The sequence below is a fragment of the Rhinichthys klamathensis genome, unplaced genomic scaffold (assembly GCF_029890125.1).
Source record: "Rhinichthys klamathensis goyatoka isolate OS25496 unplaced genomic scaffold, OSU_Roscu_1.1 h1tg000094l_1, whole genome shotgun sequence".
Classification (NCBI taxonomy): domain Eukaryota; kingdom Metazoa; phylum Chordata; class Actinopteri; order Cypriniformes; family Leuciscidae; genus Rhinichthys; species Rhinichthys klamathensis.
In genome coordinates, this window is record NW_026606633.1 from 1,814,289 (window position 1) to 1,826,314 (window position 12,026).

Here is a 12,026-nt window from a genome sequence, read left to right on the forward strand (position 1 = left end):
TATTACTTTTAATACGATTTTTTATCATATCAAAATTTTATGCCACTCAAATTTCATAATTCTTGTGACCAATTTCAATATCACAAAAAATAATAGTAGCTTAAGAAAAGAATCTCAAGCTTACTGATGACAAGAGTCACAAATAACAATAGAACAAAGGCACATAAGAAATCGACCTACTTGAAAAACTTAAAGCACTGAATAATATTATATTGTATAAAGTGATCAAATAAATAATACATAGTTTTCTCTATAAATTCAACATTCATTCTTATTTATTCTACAAAAGTGAATCACTCAAGGGCAGTAAATAACTTTATTTCTAATGTTTGATTAACATTATTGCAGAAATGGCGACAGCAGCTTTATTAGTAGCTACTGTCACTTTAAGACCTCAGGGTCGGAACTCAAGTGCGCTGTGCAAAACCGTCTCAAGTTCACCATGGTCTCAAAACCAAAATGAATTCTCTCCCGCTGCTTACTGTGCCTGAGCAGTTTAAAATAATTTGTATCCAAACCACAATGTTTAAAAAACGCGTTTAAATTATAAACTTGTATCATGATGGCGCAGGAAAATGTACATATTTCTACCGGATATATTATCGCCAGCCCTTTAGGCGAAAATAGAGTTTGATCAAACACAAAAAGCATCATACATCCATCAAGTTAATAATCAAACTTACCGAAAATTTTTGGGGTCGATGATGACGCATGTGTTTTAAGAATAGAATGAAGTGAAGAGTGGATGCGATTGATTGGTTGATGCGTATATTCTAATAAGGCGCAGGCAGCCATCTATAGGCCTACGTGCCAGTGGCGGATCTAGAAAATTTTATATGGGGGGGCAAAGGGGTGGCAAGAGGTCTTGGCAGGGTGGCAGGGGTAGACGGTACATGGGAATCCCTATATGTGAATTGCTTTAACAAAACAAACACAAAAACACATTTAATCGTTATTAAATGATTAACGTTATTGTTTAATCATGCCCTTACACACTACAAAGGTTTTTAGGAATGATTTATTAACAAATCCCTCTGAAAATATCTTCAGAATACTGCTAAGTGTATAACTGGAAAGTTTGGTGTACATAGGTGCTACACAGGCTGAGATGTTTGTACTGGAGAATGACAAAAAACTAATTTTGAGAAAACAGCATTTAAAGATTTGTAATGTAAAAATTCATACTTTTTTTAGTGGAAACAACTATTTACAGACACAATATCTTACCAAATCATTAGCAACAACAATACAAACCACCTAAATCACAGCATTTATGGCCTTCAACTTAACAGAAAAACGGTCAAAAACGCATATCTAAATGTCAGAGCACGTCACGTGATGCATCTGAACGAATCACGTTGTCAGAAATTGACATCAGCCAATGAGATTTCGGTTTTAGAGTTAAATGCCCATTGTACTTTCACGATTGGTTGCTGATTAAAAGGAAATGACCATATTTGGATACGACAACAATGTACAGGAGAGAGAGCTTTCCAACAGAGATGTATGTGATGACATTGACATGCAGCGATCGCGGAGCAACATGTTGATTTAGAACGACAACTTCTGTTGAATTTAGGAGAATACTGACGCAAATAGACAAAGTGTAGTAAAATAAAGTCCTAAATGTGTTTTTTTGGAAAAAAAATTTCACCACAAGTCTGAAAGAAGACATGTTATTGAAGACAAATAGCCCAAAATCTTCAAATTAACCAGTGAAAAAAACCCCGATGTTATTGTGTCTCGCCTTAAGCTGTTCTTGTCTTTACTAAAATCAAAATTAGGCTAATCAAAGGGAAGAGTGCTCTTACAAATCACGAGGGAGCGAATTGACCGCTGATTTTGGCTAACGTAATAGACGCGCTGTTTTTGCTGATGCTGAATCGTCTTTAGTATACAATACATTCATTACAAATGTAACTTTAAGTTAAACGTGTGTGTTTAAACTACACCTGGGGAAACTCACTTCACCTTCAGAGGCTCTGGGGAAGCTCACTCTCTCCAGTCGGGTTGCAGGGCCACCTCACCGCAGCAGACTCGCTGTGTGTGTGTGTGTGAGCCGCCAACGCCGCTCTGCACGTTTGAATCAGGGACGCAGGGGGGAGGGGCTAATAATATATTTAAAATTAAAAATTAAATTGTTCACTTTTGGTAAATGTATTGTTTAGTTCACTGTTTTAAAAAGCTTGTGGACATAGTGGCAGGTTGTTTTTACAAGTACAGTTTTTGGATCATCAAAGTTAGGGGGGCAGCAGGGGGGGCAAGGCTCTAGAGAGGGGGGGCACCTGCCTCCCCTTGCCCCCCTGTAGATCCGCCCCTGCTACGTGCAGCAGCAGGTAGATCGTTCACAAGTTAAATATAGAATAAATGTATTTGTTATATCAAATTAAAACGTGACGTTTCAATTCACCATTCCTTGTTTCATATCAACAGTAAGCTGCTCTGATCTCTCTCTCTCGTAGTCACTCGGTGTAACGTTAGTCTTTGCCCCGCGATGTATTTTTCACTGCGTGAGTGAGAACATGATGTGCGTGACTCGTGAGAGACGCCTGGCTTGTCACACTGTAACTAAAAAAGGCGGGTCTTTGCGAACGGTCACTATAATATTAATGATTCCATGATAATGCATGGAATATACGGCAAAGCACCACTAAATAACAGGGCTAATTTGTGGGGGGCGTTGCGTGGTAAGGCTTTGGCAATCAGATGGCTAGTATCTACTCCACAGCCAATCACGGGCCCCCTCCTTGTTCGGGCCCCGGGGCTTTAGCCCCGCCTAGCCCTATTGTTAATGCGGCCGTGATTACGCCAGTCTTCAGTTTCACATGATCATTCAGAAATCATTCTAATATGCTGATTTGGTGATCAAGAATCATTTCTTATTATTATCAGTTGAAAACAGCTGGGCTGCTTAATATTTTCTTTTTATTTGAAATATAAATCCTTTGTAACATTATAAATATCTTTACTATCATTTTTGAATCAGAATTGAATGCGTCTTTGTGGAATACAAGTATTGACCCCAAACTTAGGACAGTATCTAACAGGTCGTGACACTGAGCCCATCGACTAATAACATCAATGCTACTCACTTAGACTGGCATTTCCTCAGGTTTGGGTGCATCCTTGATCTTCCTGCAGAAAACCTGAGCCATAAGAAAGTTCCAGTACACAACAGTTAAACTTGTGTTGACAGTCACTATGCCAATCAATATGGGATCCATGTCTAATTTCAGCTGTGTTGGCGTTCTCTCAGAGCCTGATGCTGCACAAACTCTCTCTGAGTCTCTGACTGACTGACAGGCAGAGGAAGAGCTTTTCTGTTTGAGCCACTGACCCAGACAGATCTGATCCTCTGAGTCACATGATCTGATATTACTCATCGCTCTGCCATGTTACTTTAAGTATGTTGTTGTTACAGAGATTACACCAAAAAAGGTATCGACTTGGGGTAGGTTTATTTTTTTAAATACGTTTATATATATATATATATATATATATATATATATATATATATACGCATATCTTAATGTTTGGACTATACAAAGGCTATTGATCATGACTAGGGAACAAAAATGTATAGTTCAATATTGTTAAATTAACACGTTAACCTTTGCGACAACATGTCCCATAGCAGTCATGTATTTACAATGATTTTGAGAAGATTTTTTTTTCCAATAAAATACTTAATATGAAATTAAAAGGACATTATAACATTCACTTTTACTTGTAATGTTAAGTTTGGAGTCAGTAAGATTTTTTTATTATTATTATTAATACTTTTATTTAGCAAGGATGCATTAAATTGAACAAAAGTGGCAGCAAAGAGTTTTAAATTGATTTCAAATAGATGTCATTCTTTTGAACTTTCTATTCATTAAAGAATCCTGAAAAAGTATAACAGTATCCAAAAAATCCAAACTGTTTTCAACATTGATTAATAATAATAATAATAATAATGATAATAATAATAATAATAAAATTATATATATATATATATATATATATTTAAAAATCTTGAACACCAAATCAACATATTAGAATGATTTCTAAAGGATCATATGACACTGAAGACTGGAATAATGATTGCCATCACATGAATAAATTGCATTTGAAAATTGTAAATATTACTGGTTTGCTGTATTTTTGTTTATCAAATAAGAGACTTCTTTTAAAAACATTTTTTTTTAATCTTACCGACCCCAAATTGTTTTTTTAATGGCAGTGTCATTTTTCAGAAAAAGAAAACTGTAATAAAATGCTTAAACATTCAGGAAAAATGGTAACATACAAAAATATAAAACTGTTTTGATATTTCCCCCCACTTTTGTGCAGAACAAAAAAAAAACACTGAATATGTTACCTGGAGGTAAACCAGTCCTTGGAGAGTTGAAGTCATGGAATATTTACTCATGTCCGATTTTTTCTTCTTTCCAAGTTTTCTAAATTAAAAAGAGACAAAAGACAGTCCACCCTAACCTTCTCTATACACAACTACACGCAGGGTGTGTTGGCTAAGCAGGGCTGACTTTTTCGGTTTCATCGTCAGTCTTCTTGTGAAAGGCTTCTGTCAGAATGAAGATCCAGTATGCAATGGTCATGGAGGTATTAACCGTGATAATACCAATCATTAAGGGGTGTAGCATGTTTGCAAGTTTTGTCCTGACTGCAGCGTTTCTCTGCTTCGTGTTACTTTTAGTGTTTCTCCTGTGGCTTGGTCCTGCCTTTTCTTCAGTACGTGGTCTTCTCTCCTCCCCCAAGCTCAAATAAGGCTTAAACATTTTCAGAGCCTTTGCTGACCACAACAATCCAGGTTCGTCACCCTCCACCCACACTATCATCTGTAAATTAGTAGTTTACTTAAATGAAACTGCGCAACAACTGGCCAACTTCTTTTTTTTAAGTTTGTTTAATTAATGCAGATATAAAATTGATATAGATACAAAAGTAATCAGTGAAATGCTTCACATTTCTGTTTGTTTACAGTAATTGTTTAATATGCTAGAGAGGGATGATCAATTATGGATTAGAGCATTTGGATTTTAATTCCATGTGCTTTTTTAAAGAAGACTCTTATTAAATGAGATAGACCGCTGTGTGGATTAGTTAGTCAGAACGTACTGTTATACATGTCTCTTAGCTGTGTTAATCACCCCTGCTCATGAGTGGAGGATTTAACATTAGTCACGATGACCTTACTGAAGATAAGAAACTTAAGCGATATCACAAATATTTATGACGCAGTGTTAAAGCTTAAAGACAGAACAAGACAGACAAGCATACGTGGTCAAATGAATGCTTTTATTATGTAAAGGTCTTCCTACATTTTCAAGGAAGTCATTTTTTAGATGTATCTGAAAAACCAGTGTTTATTAAATATTTGAAAAACATTCCGTTTGAAATATGCATCGGCTGTGAAACATTAACGTTTGTGTGAGAGGTTTCACTGAGCGCTTTGCAGTCTGAGCAGTCCATCTGCGTACTGGAACTGCGAGCTGTTCTCATACTCCAGCATGTCCAGCGCCACCTCACAACTCTCCTTCACCACCCGCTCCTGGTCCTTCCTGTAGCGCTCTAGGATCTGTAAGCACGCCTCCTTCCCGATGGAGCCCAGCGCTTCGGCACACTCGTGTCTGACCATGGCGCTCTCATCCGTCTTCTCCAAAGCTGCCCGCAGCTGAGGGATGCTGGCCTCGTGTTGGATCTGACCCAACACATAACCGATCTCATGGCGGAACAAGGCACTGCTGCACTGAAGACCTAAAATACATTTTTGAAAGAAATTAGAACTTTTTTTCCATCAAAGATGCAATGACAATGCAATTTCTATTTCAAATAAATGCTGTTCTCTCTTCAAAAAATCCTGAGAAACTGTATCAAATTAAACCGTTTTCAACATTGATGATGATAATAAAAGTTTCTTGAGCAGTAAGATTTCTGAAGGATCATGAGACTGAAGACTGGAGTAATGATGCTGAAAATGCAGCTTTTATAACGCAAAAAAAATAAAAAACGAGATATTTTAAAGGGTTAATTCACCCAAAAATGAAATTTGTTATTAATTACTCACCCTCATGTCATTCCAAACCATCTTCAAAACACAAATGAAGATATTTTTGATGAAATCTGAGAGATTTCTGACCCATGTGACTACAGTGGTTCAACATCTCTTCTCTTCCACGTCATTCTCCTATGCTGTTGCCGTAGTGTAAATGATGTGGAAGAGAAGAGATTGTTAAATAAAGTCATTATTTTTTGTGCACAAGAAGTATTCTCGTCGCTTCATAACATTAAGTTTGAACCACTGTAGTCACATGCCCTATTTTAACGATGTCTTTACTACCTTTCTGGGCCTTGGAAGTTGCAGTGACGTTAAAGTCTATGGAGGGTCAGAAACCTCTCGGATTTCATCAAAAAGATCTTCATTTGTGTTCCGAAGATGAACTAAGGTCTTACGGGTTTTTGGGTGAACTAACCCTTTAAATTGCAACAATATTTCACAATATTACTGTTTAATTGTATTCCTGATCATTGGTGAACATAAGAGACTTCTTCCAAAAATGTGAACATTTTGTTGTTCAAACGTTCTTGATGTGACCTAGCATTGCATCTTCATCATGTGTGGACTGAGCTCAGTTCAAATCTTTCTCACCATCTCCAAGAGCCAGAACAGCCTCTTCAGTCCCAAGATTCCTCAGGGCAAACATAGCTCTGTAGCGATCGAACAGTGACAGGCTTTCGTCTAAGAGCTGCGCCCTCAGATCCGGGACACTTTTTCTTGGGGCTGGGGGAGCGGGGTCCACGGAGGAGTAGGGGTTCTCATCTGTCCTCTTTGCTGTCTTATCCCCACCATTCATGAGCCACTCCAGCCTCTGTAGTGCCAGCTGACATGTTTCTGCCACCTTTACAAAAAGAGAATGAATGCAAGTTGTCTGACTGTTCTCATCTTCATATCCATCTCGTTCGTCCCCTCCTTGTTCAATATTTTCCTTCCTGATATTTTACACTATTTTAGACTTGTATTTTAGATGATTTCTAATAGAAATTACAGTTGTCAAATAAAAATGTTTGCACATTTCAATGTTTTCGCACTCAATTCAATGTATTTGTTTTTACAATACAATATTGTTTTAAACAGTTTTACAGAGGATAGGTTGACAACCTTACTAACAACACTAATGAACAAGTCAAAAGTGACAAAATACTTTATGCTCATTTTCAGTTATGAAATGTAATTTTGTGCTGAATCAAATATATATTGTTGTTATAGGAAGATACATCAATTTGCCCATCAACATATACTACTTAAAAAGCATACAACTTGGCCTCTAGATGGCATTATGTGGTTACTTTCATTGAAAAGAAATACAACACTCGCAATCCCGAGCCAAAATTCAGGCCATGAAAAGTTGGCGCCCATGTATCGATACAATATACCCATGCAAAATATCACAATACTATGCTGTAATGATTCTATTCTAGAGTTACTGTAACAATGAATGGTTAATAAATGGGTGATATGGGTTTACTTTACCTCAATAACTGGATCTTCTGCATATTCCTTCAATAAATCTAAGACTTTGGGATTTCCTATGGCTCCCAAAGCTTCTCCTAGAATTGAAAATATAACAAAAACACTGAATGAGACTTCTGCAAAAAAAAAAAGAAAGAAAAGAAATAAGGAAGATAATGATCCTCTGTAATCCTCACCTGCTTCATGTCTGACCATTGGCTCTTGATTAGTGTCTTTCAGGACCGTCTCTAGGACAGGAATGGCCCGCTCGTCTTGCATTTGTCCGAGGCAGTATGCCAGCTCATGCTTCAGAAGTGCAGATTCATCCACAAAAGCTTCACTGATCCATCTAATGGCCTCTGGTCCACCAAGGTTGCGCAGAGTAAAAAGTGCTCTAAAGCGAGTTGTCAAGTCCTGCTTCGGGTTGACGAGAATGCTTCCCACCGCAGCTATATCCTTATTTGCCATGAGTTTTCAGTGTCTGGTTGATGTCCTTATGACCAGGTTAAACGGAGTACTCAAGAAAGCAGCACATGTATAGAACCTACATTTGAAAGCAATAAAATGTTTTATTAAATTCTGCGAATAGTATTAAATATGATGACTCATATGATGATTCAAAACCTTGTGAGCTGCCAACCTAAACAGCATGTTTGAGCTTCATAGGCTGCAAACAAATCCGATCTTTAGGAATTAACAGTTCGTAAACTTTTATGGTATGACATAATGATGTCATCAAAATATCTGATTCTGATTTACTCAAAGATTATTTTGGAAAGATTCAGAAAGTGATATTAATAGAAAAATGGGGTGTATGATAGAAATGTGTCTTTTATGTGCTTTTTAATTTCAGAATAACCAACTACGTGTAAGCGTGTTATGAAAAGAAAAAAGGGTGTTATGTAGCAGGCAGAATGATGGGTTTAAAAACATTACAGTGTTAGTGACAGCATGACGCTAACCGAGTTTACAATCTGATTCATTACGATGTTTAAAGTATTTGTATCTTGAACTTACTACAAGCCTAGATGTTGTTTTTCACTCATATGGTGCTCCATCTACCTCCCCATGCCGACCACGCAAAGAGAAGAACTGTTTCACTCGTGTATTCCAGTAGTGAGTTCTGGATTTACTCGCATTTCTCTACCGCCACCTACTGGATTGGAGTGAAACCACTGCTAAATTTGTAAACAAACAGTAGAGTATATACAATTTACAGTAGTGGTTCTCAACCGTTATGGCTCGAAAATGTCCAACACTATGTGTGTGTGTGTGTGTGTGTGTGTGTGTGTGTGCTTCTACCCAAGTACCAGCATTTCTGAATGGGCTGAGGCTGGGATTTAGTGAGTTTGAAGTGAAAGTATTTGATGAACGTATACTATGTGCAGAGAGCATTCACTCAATATTATTATCTCATTTTTCACAGAGGTGGCTTTTGCATCAGAGGTCTTCATATATATATATATATTGAGGGGAAAAAATAAATGTGATTTCAGTTTACATCTCAACTGTTTTTAATTAAGTTAGATTGTTTTAATGTATTAATAATAAAATACATTTTATTCATTCTGTAGCCTAATTATGAGAACCACTGATTTACATTGTTGATGCAGCACTTTTAAATTCTAGGAGAGTCAATGTGGACTGAGACACTCAGTCCCTAACATCACCGTTAACATCTTTTGGCCTGGTTTCACATACAGGGTTTAGATTAAACCAGGATTAGGCCTCAGTTCAATTAGGACATTAAGTAGCTTTCATAAATGTGCTTTAGAAAAAAAAAACATTACTGTTGTGCACAATGGCAGTCACATATTTTAAGATATGTCAGTGCAAATTGCTTTCAGTTAAAAGCTGAAACAAGCATTTTAGTCTGGGACTAGATTTAAGCCTTGTCTGTGAAATAGCTTTGATGATGATGTTCCAAGGGCTGAAAGTCAACATGGAAAGGAACAACATGACGTGCATAAATTATGATCATTAGGCTTAAAGTCATTCTCAAAAACTTGAAACATGCATTGCCATCAATATTATTGTTTATTTCAACAAAACAGAAATAAAAATATCTTTGAACACAACATTTAGATCTACTATTTACAATATCAATACATCAGACACCAAATAAAACTTGTCATATTAAAAGTCATTCATTTATAAAAGTTAATAAAACAAATCACCTTAGAGTCATAAAATATGAGATTGACTTTAAATACAATCAATTTAGACACTTCCTGCCAGCTAATCCATGTTCATTTTTAAATATTAAATGGAAAATATTAAATATTCAATAAACAAGCTATGTTGTTCCAGCACAGTCAACTTGAGGAGGCTCAGGTACAGGCAGAACCGGGCTGCTTGTTGGAGACTGATCGAGTGTTTTACTCATCTGTTGTTGCTCAAAATAGCTACAGAGCAGAGAACGAACTGCCTCAGCGTTCGGATCATCTATATAGACCGTAGAAACGTCTGTGGGCTGTGGACATTCATTCTGACTCAGTGCTTCAACCCACTCCTCTTTAAACGGGCTGTTATGCACATTACAGATATTGTGCAAGATACAGCAAGCTACAGCCATCTTGGATACCAAGTCTAAGTTGCTGTCATTTCTGTTGTGCAGACACTGCCAGCGTGCTTTAAGGCGCTGGAAGGCATGTTCGATGACTTGAAGGCCGTGGTTTAGTTGGACGTTGAATGTTAGCTGTTGATGTGTTAGATTCAGCGATGAGGGATAACATTTCAGTAGCCAGGTCTGAAGCGAGTAACCCGCATCCCCCAGCAGCAGAAATCCCAACGGATGACCCATGAGCTCTTTGGGTGGCTGAGAGCAGAATCCTCCCTGCTCTGCCATAGTCCACAGCTCTGAGCTCTGCAGGATGGTCATGTCATCTGTGCTGCCTGTAAAACCAGAGCAAACGTCCCAGAACGTACCTTGTGCGTTCACCACACCCTGAAGAACCACGGAGTGCCAACCTCTCGGGTTCCAGCAATCCTGCGTGTCCGTGGCGGGCGATTTAACAGGGATGTGAAGGGAGTCTATGACACCAATGCAGTGAGGAAAACCCCACCGAGTATGAAACTGCTCAGCATTTTCTTCTAGTTCGTGATCTGCAGGTAACTGCATGTAGAGGGGTTTCAGTAACAAAATGATGGCTTCACACACCTCCCGTACACACTGACAGACGACAGGGATAGGCACACCGAAGAGTTCGCTTAAGAAACAATATTCTGTGCTGGTGGACAAACGCATTAAGGCCATGGCGATACATCTCTCTAGTGTAATGGTCTGTCCGGTTTGTTGTACATACATTTGCTCGAGCTGGGGCTTGAGTTTGCTGCTCAGAAGAAGGAAGATGTCTCTTGTGACGTGGAACTTGTCAAGCCAGTCTTCTGGTCCAAACTCTGTCATCACGACTTTCTCCCACCAGTCTGGGTCTGAAGGGATTGGGACATGATTTTGCAGATCTTCTTCATCTGGTGATGGTGACTAGAGCACATGGACAGAACAAATGAGTGTACAGTATGGTTCAGTTGGGATTTTAAACTAGTCACATTGCTGTGCACAACATGATCCGTGATTTCAATAATAACGTCTATGGATTAAAGTCTTAGAAATGCTTTGTAATACAGAAATTACAATTTACCGTTCTCGTGCTGAGATAATTCTGGAATAGGTGCCTTCGATATCTGATTCGTTTGTGAACTTCAGCTCTCCTTTCTAATATGTAGTTATGGATTTCTTCTTTTCGACGCCTAATTTTGGATGCAAGCAAATATTTCATCTCCGCAGCATCTCTCGCCTCGTCCGTTTTCAAGTATGAACGTGGCATTTTGTGCGCCGTGTAGTAATAAACACTCTACACAGGGGAGTGTTTTCGTGATTTAGTGACGCTTGTTCATCATCAAATAAAATAGTAGCACAACAAATGTTCCCAACACGGACATAAATAACGGTGCGCTAAGGAGCACTTCCGGTCTCCTTCGTTCTTGTCAAAATAAAAGTTTGTTTTCTAACAATGGAAAATGAAAATAGAAAAGCTTAAATACATTTTAAATGTTATGACTTATTCCATGGCTAATTTAAAGAATTGACCTTTTTGATTAAGGTATTTCAGCATCCCTTGCCTCTCTTCTCTCTTTCCTTTTATTTGTATAAAATAGATTAAAGGAATAGTTCACTTAAAATGCGAATTCTGTCATGTTTACTCACCCTCAAGTTGTTTCAAACCTGGATGTATTTCTTTTTTTGCTGAACACAAAAGAAGATATTTTGAAGAATGTAGTAACCAAACATGCTTCCATAGTATTTTTTTCTACTATGGAAGTCAATGGGGTCCATCAACTGTCTGGTTACCTACATATTTCTTCCTTTGTGTTCAGCAGAAACATAGAGATGCAAAGTACCTCACTACTATACCTATTATTTTGGGGAATCTGTACTTTATTTGAGTTCTGTTTAAAACTGATTATGTGTACTATAATTTAATTAAATATTCAAGGGGGAAATACCTTTTAA

At 37.7% G+C, this 12,026-nt stretch overlaps 3 protein-coding genes across 3 annotated transcripts in view; all 3 read right to left on the reverse strand.

Annotated features, from left to right (window-relative positions):
- Positions 1-12,026, reverse strand: part of smim24 (small integral membrane protein 24) — a 219,005-nt gene that overhangs the window by 24,756 nt on the left and 182,223 nt on the right. The gene's annotated exons all lie outside the window — the stretch shown is intronic.
- On the reverse strand, positions 5,290-8,624 carry dohh (deoxyhypusine hydroxylase/monooxygenase). The gene is made up of 5 exons (XM_056252389.1): positions 8,531-8,624; positions 7,711-8,057; positions 7,535-7,611; positions 6,653-6,902; positions 5,290-5,760 (listed from the first exon to the last, which is right to left on the reverse strand). Exons 2-5 carry the CDS (start codon positions 7,979-7,981, stop codon positions 5,444-5,446), a joined length of 915 nt encoding a protein of 304 aa, XP_056108364.1. The 5' UTR covers positions 7,982-8,057; positions 8,531-8,624; the 3' UTR covers positions 5,290-5,443.
- LOC130086182 (putative nuclease HARBI1) lies at positions 9,536-11,473 on the reverse strand. The gene is made up of 2 exons (XM_056252382.1): positions 11,155-11,473; positions 9,536-10,997 (listed from the first exon to the last, which is right to left on the reverse strand). Exons 1-2 carry the CDS (start codon positions 11,338-11,340, stop codon positions 9,810-9,812), a joined length of 1,374 nt encoding a protein of 457 aa, XP_056108357.1. The 5' UTR covers positions 11,341-11,473; the 3' UTR covers positions 9,536-9,809.